Source organism: Telmatherina bonti (genome assembly GCF_933228915.1).
Source record: "Telmatherina bonti genome assembly, chromosome: 14".
Classification (NCBI taxonomy): Eukaryota; Metazoa; Chordata; class Actinopteri; order Atheriniformes; family Telmatherinidae; genus Telmatherina; species Telmatherina bonti.
In genome coordinates, this window is record NC_136612.1 from 14,144,234 (window position 1) to 14,164,680 (window position 20,447).

General features: G+C 40.4%; 1 protein-coding gene across 2 annotated transcripts in view; it reads left to right on the forward strand.

The window, feature by feature from the left end:
• Positions 1–17,424, forward strand: part of smurf2 (SMAD specific E3 ubiquitin protein ligase 2) — a 67,118-nt gene extending 49,694 nt beyond the window's left edge. For both annotated transcript variants that reach the window (XM_079252491.1, XM_079252492.1), the window contains 8 exons: positions 1,784–1,985; positions 3,601–3,704; positions 3,937–4,051; positions 6,458–6,636; positions 7,228–7,486; positions 11,478–11,679; positions 15,533–15,608; positions 17,246–17,424. In XM_079252491.1, coding sequence (XP_079108617.1) covers positions 1,784–1,985; positions 3,601–3,704; positions 3,937–4,051; positions 6,458–6,636; positions 7,228–7,486; positions 11,478–11,679; positions 15,533–15,608; positions 17,246–17,345 — 1,237 coding nt within the window. In that variant the 3' untranslated portion in view covers positions 17,346–17,424. The remainder of the gene's footprint in view (positions 1–1,783; positions 1,986–3,600; positions 3,705–3,936; positions 4,052–6,457; positions 6,637–7,227; positions 7,487–11,477; positions 11,680–15,532; positions 15,609–17,245) is intronic.
• Positions 17,425–20,447: the final 3,023 nt, after the last annotated feature.

Consider the following 20,447-nt stretch of genomic DNA (forward strand, 5'->3'; position numbering starts at 1 on the left):
GCGCAGACAACAGTAACCAAACTCAGTCACTTTGCTCAGGAAAAATGGTCATTGTGGTGAGGGGAGAATGCAATCTGCTGGGTGGATACAGTAAAGTAGCAATCTTCCGCTAAGCAAACTCTAAATTGTTGGTTTTTTATATATGTATATATATATATATATATTTATATAAATCCAGAAATGGACTTACGGATATGCTTGGTCATTTGGTTTCCTCCTAAATGTCTTTTTTGTCCCGTGTGGTCGTAACTACCTGATGAAAAGTCAGCGTAATGACGATTATCTTAACCTTGGCACCACTTTGAATATTAATATCACAATTTTCGATTTTTCGATTCAATTTTCGCACCCCTAATAATCCTTTACACACACGTACTGAACATGCCCCCTATCCCATGTTGCATGGTAAAACTCTAAAGTAATATTCTGTCTCTTTAACCAATAATAATAATGATGATAAAAGAATAAACATCAGGCTTGGCAAACTGTTAGGAAACTATATTGTGGGGGGGGGGGGGGAGTACTTGAAACTGGTGACTAGCATCCTAAAGTTTAGGATACGTGCAAAGGTACGTGCAAAGCACAGTAATCGCCTCTTGGAGAGATCTGTGGAGTTAGGTGTGTTTTTCTTAATTCATGTTACTTTTAAAGGCAGGAGAGGAGATCCTACAGAAACTGTTAGAGCAAGCTACATACAAAGTCCCCAAAATACCTTTCCTCAGACTTCCCCCTGTAGTCCCGCCTTCAGAACACAGAAACACGCAGCTTTCCCATGGGCTTCAGGGGGAAGTTGAGTTTGATAGACATATCACCATCCAATCGTTGAGAGCAGGCCGATTAGGAAGATCGGATGGTGTTTTTATTCAGTTCTGTAAGTTCCACAGCTGACTAAACATTTTTATTTCTGAGTTTGAACATTTAGTTTATTGGCTGCTTCGGGGTGTGAAGGTGTTTTTAAGCAATATGTTTGTGGAAAAACCCTTCCTACCCTGCTGTTAAATGCTTCATACTTCTTCATCCTGCCCCCTGCAGGCCAGTGGAGGGACTGCAGCTCCCAGCTTTCTGAAGCTTTTACATCCAGACTTTGAACAACATCTATGATGAAGTAATATGTTAGTGTGTGAATAGTTAGCACAGCTGGAAGAACGGTTTTATGATCATGCAGGCTTTTGAAGTTGTTAGAAAGTTCCCGTGTGTCTGTAAGAGGTAGCGAGTCTGCATTAGCTAACGTGCAGATGACTGACAAGCAGCTGAGCATCTAAATAAACGTTGTTTTAGTTCAGCCATGCCTGTTAGACCAGCCGGTCTGCCAGGAGCAGAGAACTGGAGAGGAAGATGTCAGACGGTGACAGCGAGTGAATGAAGGAGACGTCTTACCTCCAGTAATCCCACCTACATTATATCTGTGTAATGTAGGTGGGTGTGTGTGTGTGTGTGTGTGTGTGAGGCAGCTGTTTGGCTTGATCTGCTTCCCAGATGACCTCAGTGTGTTTACTCTTCGTTCTCTGCTCTCAGCAAAGCGCTGAGAAAGAACTCATGACTGTTTTGAGGTCTTGGATGTGCGCTTGTTATTTTATTTTTTTTCCACCAGTTCTTGCTTTTTCTCGTAAGTGATTTTGTCTGTAGCCGGTGTTGGTACATGTAAGACTTTACATTTTTGTCATCTTTCCTGCTCCTCTTTTTCTGTCTCTCTGCCTCGGTTTGTTGCTCTTTGCGTCATCGTCTCTCTCTCTCTCTCTCTCTCTCTCTCTCTTTTTTTTTTTCCATCCTTTGGCCTTTCCAGTCGTCAGAACCAGATGAAGGATCAGGTCCAGCAGGCTCTGGTGTCCCCTGGTCAGCTCCCAGAGGAGGCTGAGTGCCTCACAGTGCCCAAGTACAAGCGGGACCTTGTTCAGAAGCTGAAGACCCTCCGACAGGAGCTGTCCCAGCAGCAGCCTCAGGCTGGCCACTGCCGCATTGAGGTGTCCCGTGAGGAGATCTTTGAAGTGAGTGTGGAAAGGTTCAAGCACAAACGTGTCCTCTTACAAACTACACCTGACAATGGCTGCCTTTTATTTTCTTCTTTTTTTTCCTTTATTTTTTTTTTTTTTTAACTTTTAGATCATTGTTTTTTTTTTTTTTATATTAGTTTCTTCTTTCTTCTTTTTATTTTTTCAAAATTATTTTTACATTTTTAACTTTGTTTTTTTTTAAATTATTTTAATGATTATTATTATTTTAATTTTTATTCTTTGTTTTTATTATCATTTGCATATATATTTTTTTTTTTTTATTAATGAATATTCCAATATTAGTATTTTTATTTGTATATTTTTCTTTTTTATAACTGTTATTTTGTTATTTTCTTGTTTTCTAAACTTGGTACATAACCTCTTACTGAAGGAAATTCAGATATTAAGTTGATTTGTTTTCATCTCATACTCTAGCTGTTGACACTCCTTCAAAACATTTTATCAGCATGTTTCCAGCTAATGCCAGTCCATTTCATGCCTCACAAACTGAGCAACATATACAATAATTGACTTCCACACAAGTTGTGTTTAATCTAACAAGTTATTTATAGGCATAAAGTTATTTTAAAAAGCCAGTGATGGTGTTTGCGTCCCTTGTTCTGCTTATCTTCTCCAGCAAAGGTCACTGCCCGCAGCAGTTTAGCTGTGAGAACGACTTCTCTCTCACACACACGGTTGTCTATGATGTGTTCAAAAATCAAAAGCAGACTTTTCTTGTTTGAGATTTGGAAGATTTTCTCCGTTTGGGGGGGGGGAGTCCATTTTATTTTATATTTTCCCTGCATCTAGGAGGCGCAGGGCGTTCATCAGAACAACACCACCTGCAACAGATTCCCTGACCCTCATAAAATATGTGCTGGAATGTGCTGGAACGGCAGCGTCTGTTAATCTGAACGAAGACATTTTTGTTGGCTGATCTCAATGTGAGAGAGGGTGGGAGGATAGGGGGGGGGTGTATGTGGGTGAGGAAGGGGGGAACGAGGATGCCTTGAGGTTGAGCGAGACATAACTGCATAGCTTCTCCAGACCAACTGGAGCGTTAAATTATGCCTGAATAGGAGCGTGTTAGCTGGTGGCCTGTCAGAGCTGACTCTGTGTATATATACATACACTGTATATATATATTTTTGGGTGCAGATAAGACATTCCCGTTTCTCCCACTGCACCCCTCACTTGTCCGCTCTATCTTGAGGGCATAGAGGAACCTGGCAGCGGAAGAGTCTGTGTTATTAGAGTCTTATGGCTGTGTTTATTATAACTGCCTCTAATCCACTTTAAATGAGCCCTCCCCCCGATACTGTGAGCCGTGCACACGTGGGATGAACACTGACCGAGGTGGAGAGATCTCTGCCTCACAACAGGGGAAGAAAAATAGGATTTGGCTGCTGTAACACCAAAATACACCTTTCTTGTTCCTTTCAAAACTGATAAATAACAGTAAATGTGTGTTTTGGACCTCCTGATACCATTTAAGACCCTATTAAAACCAGTCTCTGCCTTCAAAATGATCATTTTATGTAGCATCTGAGGATGGTTTTGCATCAGCAGCTGGCAGGGTAAACATATGGTGTTTCTGTTCATCTCGCAGGAATCGTACCGGCAGGTGATGAAGATGAGGCCAAAGGATCTGTGGAAACGGCTAATGGTGAAGTTTAGAGGTGAAGAAGGCCTGGACTATGGAGGAGTTGCCCGGTAAGAAGCACTGGCGAGGAAACACAGAAAATCTTTGTCTCTGAAAATGCTGCGTCACTTCTGACATGAAGAGGTTGGGGGGGCCAGAGGAGACGACCCCCTCACTGATGTTTTGATTGTTTAGGATCAAGTCATTTCTTCCACATGAGTCTTTCTTCATTCAGAGCTTTGAGTATCGAGGATGTAAGAGCTGTCTTCCTCATCTTCCTCCCTCCTCATCTCCTCTGCGCAGGGAGTGGCTCTACCTGCTGTCGCATGAGATGCTGAACCCGTACTATGGCCTGTTCCAGTACTCGCGCGATGACATCTACACGCTGCAGATTAACCCAGACTCTGCTGTCAATCCTGTGAGTCGCCCTCTGTGTGATCAGACCATTTTTATTCTGAAACAAACTTTTGCATTTTGCATGTAGAAAATGAGGATCTATTCTGAGCAGCATCATGAGATGCTGGAAGCTAGAGAATATCTGAGATGTTTCTTTCAGTGTAATATGAAGGAGTCACTATATTTGATTCCTACCTCTTCCAATGAGAAATGCTCGATTTTTTTTTTTTTTAAATACTACATACATATATCTATAGATATATATATATATATATCAATCTTTAATTATAAAACACCTTTCATAGAAGGAAAATGTAGCGCAAAGTGCTTTATAATTAAAGCAAAAAGTATTGAAAAAAATACATTTAAACACCTACTTATCATATCCCTGTATATTAAGAATCTGTTCAACCGGCAAATACAAACATAGCAAACACATTAAATTGTGTCTCTAGAGGCGTTGTCCCAACCACATAACTGTGTCAGGAAGGCAAAACACTGGACAATAAGAGACACTAAGACTAAATAAAAAGTTAAGAGAATAAAAGAAAAACGTAAAAATATAGTAAGAAGCAAAAGACTAAGAAAAACATTCAAATGAGATTGCAAAATTTTTAAAAATAAATAATGAAAGTAATAGTTAACATATAGTAAAATGATAAATTATACTTAAAGAAAGGCTAAAAACAGTTATGACTTAAAAAATGAAAAAAGCTTTTTAAAAAAAAAAAAAAGCTCGAAAAAAATTATGCCAGAAGACGTACAGAACAGTAAGAAAATCAGCATATGCATGGTCATATTTCTCCTGATTTGAACCACTCCTCTCCATCAAATTATACATTTTCCTGATTGTGGACGATCAGATAAGCCAGTTGTTTACAAGCTGCATTTTTATTCTGATTGGATGTTTGATCGGGTCAAAAGTCCTCCATTAGATAATCCTCAACAGTTCTGTAATTCATCTGTAAGTCATCAGTTTTAGGAAAACTAGATAAACTCTGTCATTATTTTGTCTTGGTTTAGTTTTATTAGTTTGTCTTTGGACTTCCACAAAAACCAATTCAAACATGTTTTGGAGGTGACGTTGGAAGTGGCTTCTTTCAATAACGTTCATGTTTTTTATTCATTTCTGTTATGTTCACACATATTCATTAAGTTCAGGAAATAAAATAAAATGTACAACACTGTAATTTCCCTCTGCGATTAATTAGTTTTCTTTCACTTCATTTCATTTTTAGTCCCACTGGGAATTTGTTATGTTGCTATGGTAACTACTAATGTAAATTCAGCCAATCCTGTTGGCTGCAATTCAGCACAAAACCCAGGATCTCTTTGATCCTGCCTCCTCCAACAGGTCTAGGCCGGTATGGGACAGTTTAGTGCGCTTTGCTCCTCCAACTCTTCACCTCAGTTGAATTTCCACAAGCTGGACGGCGGTGGACGCTTTTGCTACGTAACGACTCTTTTGACCGGTAAACGGATTGCAGTGTGTCGAGCTCCAGCTACTTTCTCACTGTTGACCATGAAAGTTGGAGGAAAGCTGTTTCTCAACATGTGCAACATTATGTGAAAGACAAACAAAAGTCAAACTTCAGCATTTCAGGTCATAACCATCAGCAATAAAATAATCCTGCACAGACCCATGATGATGATGGTCTGTTGTGACCCCCTGGTGGTGGAGGACCAAACCAGTTCTCATGAACCAGCATTATAACTGAAATAGCAGATATTTGAGGGTCCGGATGCACGGACAAAGTGCAGCTGCCAGCAGCACATCGAAAGCCTGGAGTCATCTAATCAGCCTGCAGAAGAGACTGAAATCAGGAATACTAGTTCATTTCTCCAAGTTGTGTTGGGCTTCTTCTTAATTGTTATTCCTGATTGCTTTGGTAAAAAGCAAACAGTGGAATTCAAAGAAATTAGTGTCATTTTAACAGAAGAGAAGGATACTGATATTAAAGTCTGTTTGCTGTCTTTGTTTTCATGTGTTTCATAAGAAGTAATAAGCAATCAGTCTGCCTTAGAAATAGTTTCCTCCTCACCATGTCTCCATTAACTCCTCTTCGTTGCCTCCAAACAAACAACTTTGTCAGACTGAATGATTCCATCTGACCAAGATGTGATGGAAATGCATTAAACTGACAGAAGCTCTGTGTTTTTGTCTCCTGTTACGTAACTTTGTACCTCTGTTGAACTATAAGCCGTCCAGTTTATGGGAAAAATCCATCAGGAGATGTCTGCATGAGTGTTATGGTTGGACTCCTTCAGTCTGCTTATTTACAGCCTGTATCATGTAGAGACGGCTTCATACTGTCCTGTCTGATTCATCGGGGTAAACACCTCAGCAGTCAGAGGCTTTTGAAGCTCTGCTGGTAACTCGCTGCTTTCTTGTCATTAGGAAACTGAAAGCCTTCTGTTCTCCCTGCAGGAGCACTTGTCTTATTTTCACTTTGTGGGCCGCATCATGGGAATGGCAGTGTTCCATGGCCACTACATCGACGGGGGCTTCACCTTGCCCTTCTACAAACAGCTGCTGGGAAAGCCCATCACATTGGACGACATGGAGTCTGTCGACCCCGACCTGCACAACAGCCTTGTTTGGATCCTGTACGTACGATAAATATGCTGTTGTTTCTTGTTTTCTGCTCAAAGAAGCTCCAACATCTTCTCTTACCTTGGCAACAGCGCCCCCCAGGGGTTGTTATCCAACTTTAAACATCAGGGGTCTGTTCAAGGTGGAGTATGTAAGATTTTCAATATTTAAAAAAAGATTAACTAAAAAATAACTACAATCATAATTAGATAGTTTTTTTTAAACATGTAGGTTTCAGTCTGTCCATATTTGATGTGTTATTAAATTGAAAGTTTAATTAATGACAAAGACCCTTCTTAAATGTTTGCCTACCAGTAAAAAAAAAGTGCTTTTTGTCATTTGTCATTAAGTAAACTTAAAATTTAATAACGCATCAAATATGGACAGACTGGAACCTACATGTTTAAAAAAACTATTTAATTATGATTGTAGTTATTTTCTTAGTTAATTTATTTTGAAAATATTGAAAATCTTACATACTCCACCTTTAAGAGAAACCAGCTGCAGAGTTTTTTTTTTTTTTTTTTAAAATAACTGACTATATTTAGCTCAGCCATTTCACCATTTCAAACTTGTTTTCTATCACTGTGTTGTTCTGACACCAGGGACAATGACATCACAGGTGTGCTGGACCACACCTTCTGTGTAGAGCACAATGCGTACGGAGAGATCATCCAGCACGAACTCAAGCCCAACGGCAAGAGCATCTCCGTCACCCAGGATACGAAGAAGGAGTACGTCCGCCTCTATGTCAACTGGCGTTTTCTGCGGGGCATCGAGGCTCAGTTCTTGGCTCTGCAGAAAGGCTTCAACGAGGTCATCCCCCAACATCTGCTCAAGGCGTTCGACGAGAAGGAGCTGGAGGTACGGCGGTGTCTGAGTGTTTACACGGGAAACATCCACGGTACTAAAAGACACAAACCTTTTCTCTCTGAAGTTAAATCAGAACTTCTGGCTTCGGTCAGCATGGATGAAAAAACATATTTCTGTTCATTAAATGCCACCAGAAAAAGACAATGTTTCATAGGATTATTTATTTCTTTATTTAAAGCAGAGAGTTTACATATATTTACTGTTAAATAATGGTTAATAACCTATAAATGATAAAACCCAAATATTTCTCTTTTAGTGCAAAGTCCTACAGATACCTCATGTTAAATTTCGTGAGTGATCCTTCGAGAAAAGCTGAAATTTCTTGACAAAAATTAGTGCAGTTTAAACAATATTTAGCCTCAGTTTATCAGATATATATTCATTACAACTTACAGAATCACAAAACATTTAAAGCATTTCACATTATGATCAGAATAACCTTAAAAAAACAAAACAAATTATTTTAAATGTGCATACGTGTACATTTATTATTAAGAAGGACAGAAAGATGTTTACCATATAAAAGGTGAATTATAAAAGATATAAGTTGTTGGTCCCGCCTTTGAAATGTTTTGTCTTTAAACAAAGAAAATGTAACCTCATGTACACACATTTCCATTTTCTTTTCCCCAAATTGATCCTGTGGGCCAGACTGGACTCTGGCAGGCTGGCTTTGGTTGGTCTGGACACTTAACACCCCTGCCTTAAACTGAATGTCCTCAGTAATTCTAGAAAACACACACATTTACATGAGATGGAAAGAAATTTAGTACCTGATGAGCCACATTTCACCCAATAAATAGTTAATATACACTAAAAAAAAAAAACACTGGAAACAATAGATAAAAAAGATAAAAATATATAATTAAGAGTAGAACAACAACCGATTCCAAATGTAAGAGGCGAGGAAGTGACCTGCATTGCACATACTACTACATGTTGGACTTAATAAAGTGTTCATCCTGCAGGGGTGAAGGGTGGGGAATGGTATCAGGGCTACAGAGCATTGTTGGAGTTCAGAAGTCTAAAAACTACCGGAAAGAAGCTTTTTCTCCGCCTGGTGGATTGACTCTGAATGCTGTGCAGCCTCCTGCCTGAAGGGAGAGCATCACAGAGAGGGTGTGTGGAGTGGAGTGGTTCCTGATGATGCAGAGCATCGTCTTTCTGCATCTGCTGGTGGAAATGTCTGTGTTGGTGGGAGGCTGCCTCCATCATCCTCTCCTCTCTGTCGCCGTGTGGTTGCCACGCTGTGGTGCTGATGCTGCTCCAGCACATATCTGTAGAAGCTCGGTTTACAAACGTTTTAGTTCCTTCTCTAAACTTCTTAGTTTTCTGGACCCATTCCTCCTGACAGAACTGGTGTCACAGTCAGGCTTGTAGGCGGCCTCACCCACACACACCTTCCCTGATCTGCCCACAGTTTTTCTTGTGATCAGGGTTCTGTGATGCGTTTCCATGACGTTGGTCTTGTTATCCTGAAGTTGCATGTGGTGGTGTGTGTAGCAGTGTGTTGGCCTTAACATACACTGCTAAAAAAAAACAAAACAATACAAAAGGAACATTTAAACAGCAGATCTTAGATGTTTATCAGTGAATCATTCCAGTTGAATCTCTTCTTTCTTTACATAGTGGAATGTGTTGAGAACAAAATATCAGAAGAATGATCATTAACCCATTCAGGTCTGGGTGCAGAATCACACCAATATAAAAGTGGAAAGATCAGATCACATCCTGACCAACACGAAATCCCTCAAGACAATTGACAGTGAGGTTCAGCTGTGTGTGTGTGTGTGGCCTCCGCGTGATAGCATGCAGTCCTATGCAGCGTCATGGCGTACTCGTGATGATACGACAGATGTTCTCCTGGGGGATCTCTTCAACCCCTGGACAGTCTGTGGTACGACGTGATGGCGGTGGCTGCACCCAGACATGATGGACTGAGGTCTGGTGAGCTAGCAGGCCAGTCCATGGCATCGATGTCCTCGTCATACAGGAACTGCTCACACACTCCAGCCAGAACCGGGTCCCAATGGAGCAGCAGATGACAGTGAGTGTGGAGATCACTTCCCAGTACCAAATGGCGGTGTAGGTCTGTGCGGGCCTCCAAAGATAAACCACCCAGGAGGACATTCTACATGGAGTCTCTAGACTCTCTCACATGTCTGAACCTGCTCCCATCTGTGAAGAGCTCAGGGTGCCATTGGCCAATCCCAGCGTTCTCTGGCAAATACCAGTCAGGGTAGATGGTGTTGGGCTGTGTGCACAGGCCCCGGTTATGCATGTGAGGCCCTCATTCCACCCTCATAAAGTCTGTGTAAAGACAGTTTGAGCAGAAACATGCACATTAGTGGCGCGCTGGAGTTCGTTTTGTTGGGCTCTGGCAGTGCTGCTCCTGTTGTTGCACTTCAGTCAACTTTGTTGTTAATAAAGTTATAAATAGTGTTGCATTGTCAACCATAAAGGAGCAGATAGCAGTCTGACGGCTGGCTTCTTGTCTTCCTATGGTCCCATCAATGTCTCCTGGTGTATTTGCCTGTCTCCTCCAGGCTCAGGGACGGGGACATGGTCTGTGGATGCCACGTATAGACAATGTCCTCTAATCTCCCCCTGTTGTCTGTTCCATTTGTACAACAGCAGCTTAAACTGATTCACAATCACTGTTACTTCCTAACTGGGCACACTTGTATCCCACAAGTGTGAATGATTTGAGATACATGGTAATGATTATATTCCCTCCATCTTTGAGCGCTGTATAGCTGCAGGTTTTCCTCCAAGTAACTTCAGTATTAACCAATCAGAAGCTCCCAAAGTCATGGCAGCATTATCTTGGCTTGGTAAGACGTAGATGTCAAATCAAATCAGTTTATTTGTAAAGCACCTTTCATACAAGGAGCAGTTCAAAGTGCTTTACATATATTAAAACAACAGTAAAACAAATAGACACATGATCATTCAAACACGCACACTGACACACCCCCAAACTCATGTTGCCTGATAAAGCTTCTAAAATAGTCTACTGTCTCTTTAACCGACAATAATATTAAAAGAATGAACATAAAGGAGATAACATCTGGCTTTGAAAACTGTAAGGAAACGACATCCTGGGAATCCTTTCACACCAGGGGCCAGCCCACCCACAACCAAAGGGTACGTCACCACTGGAGCGGCCATGACTCAGGGTAGGCCCCGATCCGTACCACAGCCCAATGGCTGTAATACAGGGTCCAACCTGTTAGAGGCCATCCCCATGGCAACGACCCGGCAAACTTAATAGGCAAGGCCCCCAGCGTGGCGGATCCCCATGAGGCCAACGCTGGAGTAACAGAGCTTAAGATCAAACAAGACTAAGACCTACAAGGAAACAGCTAAGAACACAAAATAAATAAATAATAAAAGTAAGCATAAGAATAAAATATTTAAGAAATAAAGCAGTAAAATCAGATAGAATTTAACAGGTAAAATAGAACAACAATAAGAACAACAACAATAAATAAATAACCCTTAGACTAAAAACCGGATAAGATCATCTAAAAGCTAAACTAAAAAGGCAGATCTTGAGCCTCTTTTTAAAAACATCAATGGTCTCTGCAGCCCTGAGGTTCTCCGGCAGACTGTTCTGGGTCAGGGTCCGCGAGGGCTCATATCTTAAAAGGATGTCCGATAAATAAGAAGGCCCAAGACCATTAAGACATTTAAAAATCACTAAAAGAATCTTAAAATCAAGAATCTTAGATTACCTCTGACTTTGAAGAAATATCTTCCTTTTCTTATTATTGGAAGATTTAAAAAATAGACATAATTGGTTGTCCTAGCTGATCTAAAACTGGAGACATTCAGCCTGATTTAACTTCAGACATTGAGAAAAAAAAACAGGTTTGTGTGTGTTTTTAAACAGTGCATGTAAACGTCTGACCTCAACGGTAGAAGTTACATCGGTAAACTGTTTTTATCCTCCACACTGACCTCATTTCTCAACCTGCAGCTGATTGTTTGCGGTTTGGGGAAGATTGACATCAACGACTGGAAGTCCAACACGCGGCTGAAACACTGCACTCCGGACAGCAACATCGTCAAATGGTTCTGGAAAGCCGTGGAGTCTTTCGATGAGGAGCGCAGAGCCCGGCTGCTGCAGTTTGTTACGGGATCGTCAAGAGTTCCCCTGCAGGGTTTTAAAGCCCTCCAAGGTAACGAAAAAACCCAAAAAGGGGCCAACATGCTTCACATTATATCAGGTCCTGAAGCTTTAAAGGCAGAGTATGTAAGATTTCAAGGCAATTCTTTCCACCACCAGGCAAACACCAGGTCGAGAGCAAAACCACAAAACTGCTACCTCCACATACGACCACAGGTTGGCAGTAATGGGCAAAACTCACCCCTCCTCCTCGCCAGTTCCAATGAGGGCAGGAATCGCTTGTGAGCTGTAGCTCAGAGCCGCTTTGCAATAAATGGGCTTATACTCCCCCTACTGGTGGAAAAAAAAGTACTTTTCTTTTTACTGGTCAGAAAACATTCAAGAAGGGTCTTTGTCATTAATTAAACTTGTAATTTAATAACACATCAAATATGGACAGACTGGAACCTACATGTTAAAAAAACTATGTAATTATGATTGTAGTTATTTTTTTAGTTAATTTATTTAGAAAATATTGAAAATCTTACATACTCTACCTTTAAGGATTTTACTCACTTTGTTGCTCACTGATTAATTCCTCAACATGTACATGTTCATTTTGCTCTAAGTTAATTCCAGTCGTTCTGCACATGTGTGTTACCTTGTCCTGATAACACACACATGCCGTGCCGCCTGCTCTCTCCTTTGGTACTTTTATCTTCCTGAGCTGCTGGAAAATGTGAAGCAGTATACTCGTGTCAAGCTGGTGCTTCGAATTATAATCAAAATCAAAGCGAAATATTTTTTATTATGTGGTTTTCTATGTTCTGGCCTAAAAGGCGAGAAGTGGAGCTTGTTTACTGCGGGTAAACATAAGTACGTCACGTCCGCCCCCTGTCCAATCAGACTCCTTCCCAACCCACCGATCTGAAGCGGGATTAAGTGAAGACAAATAAACCTGTTTTCCATCTAAACCTCAATTCGGAATTACTATTTCAATGTAAACCCGAAGGAGAATACTCTAATTCGGAATTATTCATTCATAACCAGTAGGGCTGTGACGATATGCTTTTGTCCTCGGTTGGGTGCCGATTTGATTTAAATTGTGATTCTCACAATTCTTCGATATTGCTGATTTTTGTAGATTTAAAAACAAAGAAAACGTTGTTTTTGCTTGTCATTTTCCTTGATTTTAATTAGGAAAAATAAACACAGTAGCCAGACCATCATTCTGCTGCTATAAAGCACAAGAAGACAAGTAAAAAGATTAATAAAAATTACAAAAATTTCATCATAAATTATTTATTTGAAAAAACCCCAATTTTTTACCAAAAGAAAAAAAATCAATTTTAATATTGTAAAGCAAAAAATCCCAATTTTCGATTTTTCTATTTGATTTTCCCACCCCTAGTAACCACTGAGGCAGGGCTACTGGCATCAGTCCCACAAGAGCCGCAGCTCCACAGGTTTTCAATGTATCCCTGCTTCAACACACCTGACCCAAATGAAATGGATCAAACAGCCAACGAAGTTCTCCTCACTGACTTAAGCTTGTTCCATCCTCCACGAGACGCAAGAACTGAGTTCTGGCTCTCGATGCTGCAAGAACAAGAAAAAACGTCTTGTTCGTCAGGTCCATACATACTCCACGAGAAGCAGGTCTGCAGTGGGGAGGGATCGCTGCTGCGGGGGGCGATGTCTGCTTTTATGTGCGAACCCGGTTGTTACTTCCGCTGAGGAGGTTGTTTTCCCCGGCGTCTTTTTGCTCATGATAACTCAAAAGGTTACGGACGGATTTTTATAAATATTTCAAGAGTTGTTGGAAATGCAAAAATGAAAAACCGTTTGGATCCAGGAATGTTTTAAAAGGATTCTTTAACTTTGTGCTTGGCGGAGGTTTCCGCTCTCCGAGTGCTTTGCTAGTTTCATATTTAACGAGCAGCTTCGTCCGTGGCGGGGCGGGTCGTGCACGCGGCTGGGTCTGAGTGTTTTAATGCCACATGTAAAAATGTTCGTACTTTCTCACCACCTCGATCAGCTATTTTATCAAAACAATCCGTTTTACCTGCAACAGCAAAAACGCAAAAGCAGCAACTCCGCTTCATGCTTTCTCTGTGTTAACCACGCCCACCTCAACTGTCCGACCAATCACACGATACTTCTCGCAGCCCTGCAAGAAAAAAGTTCTGCCAGCCCGATGTGTCGAGAACCGTCTTCAAACGCGTCCGCGAGAACAAAATGACGTCATTTTCTTCCCGGAGCCTCGAGAAAAAGAAAAAAGTTCTCGCTTCTCGTGGAAGATGGAACAAGCTTTATTGTTTCAAGCCAGGTGTGTTGTTGCAGGCAGACATGTTGAAAACCTGCAGACCCTCATGGGACCGAGCTGAACAGCTCTGGTCTAGGGTGTGTTTTGGAGACTCTGTGTCTGGGTTGCTCTGACCCGACACGAACCCTCTGCTGGCTGGAGGCGCCGTGGTTCGGCAGGTCCGTCCTGGCTGGCAGTGCTTCCCAGACACACAGCATCCAGGCACGATGAGTACAAGGTGTTCCACTGGCAGACATCACCTTTCCACAGCTTGCATAACACAACCATCTTTTACAGCCCGTATCGGTGGACGGACAAGGAAGACGGTTAAAACATGAATACTTTACTAAATGCTTTGTTTCGGCCATAAATGCTTTCAGTTTTAGGACAAACTGCATGAGTCACCAATAGTCATTTTAGTTCCTTTTTGTGTTTTGTTGTAACACTCAGCATTTATGTAGGTCAGTGCATCGTCTGCAGATCTGTGGCAGACCTCGGGGATGCAGATATGTAGGGAACGATGCAACACAGACCACAGCAACCTTTCTGTAACAGTCCTCGTATCATTGTCAGTGTTCAGGTTCTCTGAGCTTACTGTCGAGGCGGGGATCCTGGCGATGTGGAGCAAATAGTCTGATTGGTTCCTATCAGGCTTGATAAGAGTCATGTCTTCATGGTGATCATTGTTTTTCAGATGAGGCAGGATTTTATTCCCATCCAGCAATGATTGTGTGTTTAGTTGAATGTGGTGTGAAGCAGGGCTCAGACAACATAATCCAATCCACTTTATTTATAAAGCACATTTTTAAAGACAGAATGTTGTCCAAGAGTTAAATATCACAAAATAAAAATAAAATGAAATAATAATGTCGTTAAAATAATAAAAACAGGTAAAACAATTCATAAAAAAATAAATACCATAATAAAATAATTAAAAGGAACAATTAAAAAACAAAAAAAAAGAAACAGAGAACCACACAACTCACACAGTGTTAAAAGCCAAAGAATAAAAGTGGGCCTTTAGATGAGGCTTGAAGCCCTCCACTGTGGGGGCAGCTTGGACATGGAGGGGCAGAGCATCCCAGAGTGACGGACCGACTACGGAGATAAACCCTGTCCCCTCTAGTCTTAAGTCTCATTTTAGGTACCACAAGCTGGGACTGGCCCTGAGACCTCAAAGTGCGAACTGGGGTGTAAATTTGCAAGCATTTGTTAATGTATTGAGGGTCCAGTCCATTTAAAGCTTTAAAAACTAACAATAAGATCCTAAAATCAGTTCTAAAACATACAGGCAGCAGTGGAGAGAAGCTGAAATCGGGGTGATGGGATCATGTTTTCTGGTTCCAGTTAAAAGTCGTGCAGCAGATTTCTACTAACTGCAAGCATGAAAGAGCGTGTTGGCTAAATATACACAGTTTGCTATATTTTAATAGAAAGTATTTACATGTTGCTCCTTTCTGAACTCTGTTTATATTTGCTTGTTAGATTTCTCGTCCAGTCCTCTTTGTCTCCATCTCTGTGTGCGTTGTGGCTGCTTCAGATGGATACTCTGTATTTCTAACACTCAGACGTGTTTGGCTGCAGGATATAGATGTTTCGTTTTGCTTGTGTTTTTCTGCAGGGGCTGCCGGCCCACGACTCTTCACCATCCACCAGATCGACGCCAGTACCAACAACCTGCCCAAAGCCCACACCTGGTAAGCAAACAGCTACAGAGGCTTCTGGTCTCACAAATCGTTTCTAAACAACCTGCAAACAAAAGATCATTTTAGTCACCAAACTTCCACTGAGGCTCAAGGTGTGGGTAGATCGGGTGAAATGTGTCCGTTGCGTTGTTTTGTTCTTCTACAACCTGCAGACAGTCTTCCTCTTGCTGATCATTTGGCAGCTTGTGAAAGCAGAACATTGCAGCTTTATTAAAACACCTCATGTGTTTCAGAATCAGCTTTTATTTTCCAAGTATGTTCACGCACATAAGGAATTATACTTCAGTTTTTCATCTTTTTTATTTGTTCTATAACAGGGGTCACCAACTCCGGTCCTGAAGGGCTACCATCCTGCAGGTTTTATTGTTTTCCAGGTACAACACACCTGACCCAAACCAATGGTTCATTAACAGGCAGGTGCAGAAGATAACAACAAGTTCTTAGAGAACCTTCTCACTTGGATCAAATGTGTTGTACAAGGGAAACACTAAAACCTGCAGGATGGTAGCCCTCAAGGACTGGAGTTGGTGACCCCTGTTCTATAATATATACAAGAGTAATACAGAACAATCAGTAAAATGTGAGCTAGAGGTGTTTAAGGAGTAAACCATGAATAAGGGATAGCTGGCGTAGAGAAATGCACAAGTAATCAGACTTATAGAAATGTAAGCGTTCACTACTTTCTTGTTCCATTCGGAGCGACTTATCCTCAGTTTTACAGAGTCCATGTGGTGAAATGTGGCGAGTAAAATGTCGACAACTTGCCAAAAAAACTTTTTGCTCGTCATTTTTCTTGATTTCAGTAAGGAAATTTAAAAAAAAAAACATGATAGTCAGGGCATCATTCTGCTGCTGAAATGGCCAAAAAGAGAAGTAAAAAAAATAAATTAAAAAAAAAAAAACAATAAAAATGACCAAAAAAAATTTTAAATGGGTTATTTGGGGGAAAAAATCACAATTTTAAAATTGTGAAGAAAAGGTCCCAATATTCTATTTTTTTCTATTTGATTTCCCACCACTATTAAATACACATTGTTTTAGTTTTTTGTGTTTTTTTTACCAACTATGACACTGAGATAGGTTGTAAAAGGATAGTGTTGCAAAAATAAACCACATTGTTCTTTCTCTGTTTTTATTCATTTTTTCATTTTCATAGTAAGTGTACAATGACAAGACTTGGTACATTTGGATGAGAAAAGAACAAAAAGGCAACAATCACATTTAAAGAAATACCGATGTCTGTTTGGTTAAAACAGTGGACACGATGTAGGTATATTCAATTGTTACATTTTGGAGAAGAGAACAAGAAAAATTAATTAAATATAAAAAATAAATAAATAATATATATATATATATATATATAATATAAAATGGTTTTTTTTCTCTTCTGTGTCATATGTGTATTGTAGTACTACAGGTTCTACTGTTGCCTTTACCTTCCAGGCTTCTTCCAGTTCTTCTTTGAGGAGAAATACCGAGTACTGAGGGTAAAAATAGTTTTTGGTCACGCAGAGATCTTCATTCTTGGAAAAAGCTCCTACAGTCCAGACGCAGCTTTTATCTGACAAAGAAATGTGTAAACATTTATACCATGATCTTAAGCTCTGTTTCCGCTTGTGTTTTTCCAGTTTTAACCGGATCGACATTCCTCCCTACGAGAATTACGACAAACTGTACGACAAGCTGCTCACTGCCATCGAGGAGACGTGCGGCTTCGCGGTGGAGTGAGCCGCCGATGCTGGCAGAAAAGTCAGCAAAGACCAGAAGCAACATGGGCTGACCACAAAGAGCCACCGTCCACAAATCGGTCCATTCAGGGGGGGGGGGAAAGGGGGGGGGCTTTGAACCAGAGATGCTCATACTCTGAGGGGACATGTTGCTGAGCTGAGAAGACTAGAAAACATCATCTGACTGTGGGTTGTTTTTTTACTCTTCAGCCCTCCTTAATATCTTTTTTTAAAATAATTGAAAAGGATTTCTTCCGCTGCTAATAACTCTTTACTAACTTTTTTTTTTTAAGTTCATTTTAGCATTTAAAGGACAGACATATTTTCCATGTAGCAATGTTCTGTCTCACCGCGCTGAACACAAGGGCAGTCCGCTCTGAAACAATAGCCACATTTAGCAGACTGGTTTGTTTGCTTCAGCACAGCGTTATCACCGGGTGCTGCAACCACTTGGAACAAAAACACTAAATCTGGACCCAGAGTGTGCGTGACTCCGGCTTTTATTGGTGCCTCAAAGCAAACACGCCGTAAAGCCACGGATGAGGACGTGTGATGGGGGGACGAGAAGGCGAAACTAGCTGCCGACTGTTTACAACCCTCTCCAAAGAAGACAACAGGGACCTCTGCTCCAGAGCGCTGCATTCCCAGAAACCCTGTTTCACACGTTTGAAAGCTAGCTGTGTTGAGAAGAAAAAAAAAAAAAAAAAAAAGATTAAATAGCTTGAAATGTGATATTTTTGTATAACAGGGAAAATTGAGAAAGAAACAATAAAATTCTATATAATATATATAATTTATTGCTGTTATATTTCAGAAACCCATTTTTTTCCCCCCGTTGGAGAAAAATAATCTTTTACATGTTACTGTTTAAATTATAGAAAATCATTTGTGAAAGCAGAGTTGAGCTTGACTGAATCTCACTAAAAGGATGCTGTGGGTTTTTTCTTAGTGGAATCTTTCCGATACAGCGAGAGGTTAAAGGAAGAAAATGTCCTGAGTGCCATAATTGCTTTTGAAAGACTGAATTTTTGCAACATTTTGAGATGACCCCTTTAAATTCTTCAAATTTCCACCCTTGAGCTGCATATGGTGACGTACGGGACGGTTTCACTGGGAAAACATAAGGAGCCTGCCATTTGTATATAATGGTTTTGTCTCAGAAGAGCCCAAAGTCCATCGTTATCTTCTCTGTCCTGCCTCCTTGTCATATTGGAAAAGAAAAAACCTCGACTACCTTCCAGCCACGTGGTGCTAAATAGTATTGAGTTTATGTTTGCAACCGCGCTCACTGACATACTACTGCTCAAAATGCACACTTACTCATCCTCATACCTGTTTGTGGTCAAAACAACCCCAAGCGGCCACATTCTCAGGAGATGTTAAATGTAGTTTTTAATGTCAATTTCGTTCAAAACTAATCTTGGCCATTTGTTTCTATTTCTTCAATGTTAAAAGGTTAAAAAAAAAAAAAAGAAAAGAAAAAGTCTTTTGCTTTAATAGTGCCCTCAGCAGGCCGTCACCACGCAGAAGTCGTTGCATGTCTTCATGTGTGCTTTTGGGCGTGAGCTGAATGAAACGAGCTGTTCGTAAAGCCTGCTTTACAGTCCTATCCATGATGTTTCTATGAGAAAAAGCGAGATTGTTTTCTATGATGACATGAAATTCTTGAATGTTTATAAAAAGATGCTGCCTGTCTAGCAATCTCTTAAGACCCTGGACTGTTCTTAACATTTGCATACACACACACACACACACACACACACAGTTTCTTTCACAAGCGTATGCAAAGTGAAAAAAGTGTCCTCAGATGGTGCTTTGTACAGTAATATTGTTCATATATGTGGATCAAACAAGCTGTAATTTATCTTTAACTTAAGTAGAAAAAGATTTTCTTGAACTGCGAAGAGGAATTTCACATTTATTTGATGGCAACAGATATCGATTCATCTTTTAAGTCCAGTGCACAAGCTGACCACCTTACTGTCTGCTCCTTCACTCCGTCGCTCAGCAGTGCCCCGTAGCTGCCTCCTGTGAGAATGAACTTTTTACGAAACAAGTCAAAAGTTGAGGGATGCCGCTGTTTTTTTGTTTTGTTTTTTTAAATAGCATGATCCACTAGCAGGACTATATCTCTCATAGCTGGCTGACTGATGCAATTTTATGTATGTTAACACTATCATTTTGTAAGAGTATTTTATTTTTGTGTGTAATTAGTTCTAATTAAACTTGCCTTTGTCTAACAACAGAAGGCCTTGTACAAAATGTATGTCCTCTCTTTTTTTTTTTTCCCTAGGGGAAGGGGGGGGGGGCATTAATAATGTCTGTTGATGATGGTGCAGTTTGTCAGTTTGTCAGTGCTACGCTGGCTGAGATTGATTTTGGAGTCATGAGGGGTGGTAGAGACTCATGCTTTACATCCACATGGGACTTGTCCCCGACCACCCACTGTGTACTCGCTGATACTACTTGGGATTTAAATATCTGCAGATGGGGGTTATGGTTTTGAGTCATGTGTAAAATAACTGGATGTTTGGGGGAAGGTGTTTATGGCAGGTTTTGGGGTGTTTAATCAGTCTGAATCTGCAAAGGCTTGAAGTCAGATGGGGTTTCTATAAAAAGAAGGCATCAAATCCAAATTCTTCTTGACAATAAATGATCATGATGGATGACTGTAACTTTACTGAACAAGTCAAAGAAATCGATTATATTTGAATATTTATGTAATTATATCTTTTGCTATAGTGTAATGGTTCAGTTAATACAATGCTGCTTAAAAGTTTCTGTGCTTGTTTAATTTTTAAAAGAAAAATCCAACTCATATGTTATTCTTTAAAAGCAAACACTTATCATTTCAAGCGCAGTTAAATAAAAAGGAGTCTCTTATGAAAAAGAATCAGATATGATTAATTTTATAAAGATAAATGATATTTTTTTAAAAAACGAAAAATTTAAGTTTTTAAGGTTTGTCCTCGTGACGTCACTTACTGTTACATGTATGGCTCGGCAGCTAGCCGCACCACCGGTTTTTATCTCTAGTACATATTCATCCGCTCACATTTGTTGCGGTTATCAAGTAGACATTTTTCAGACTGATGTTTTCAAG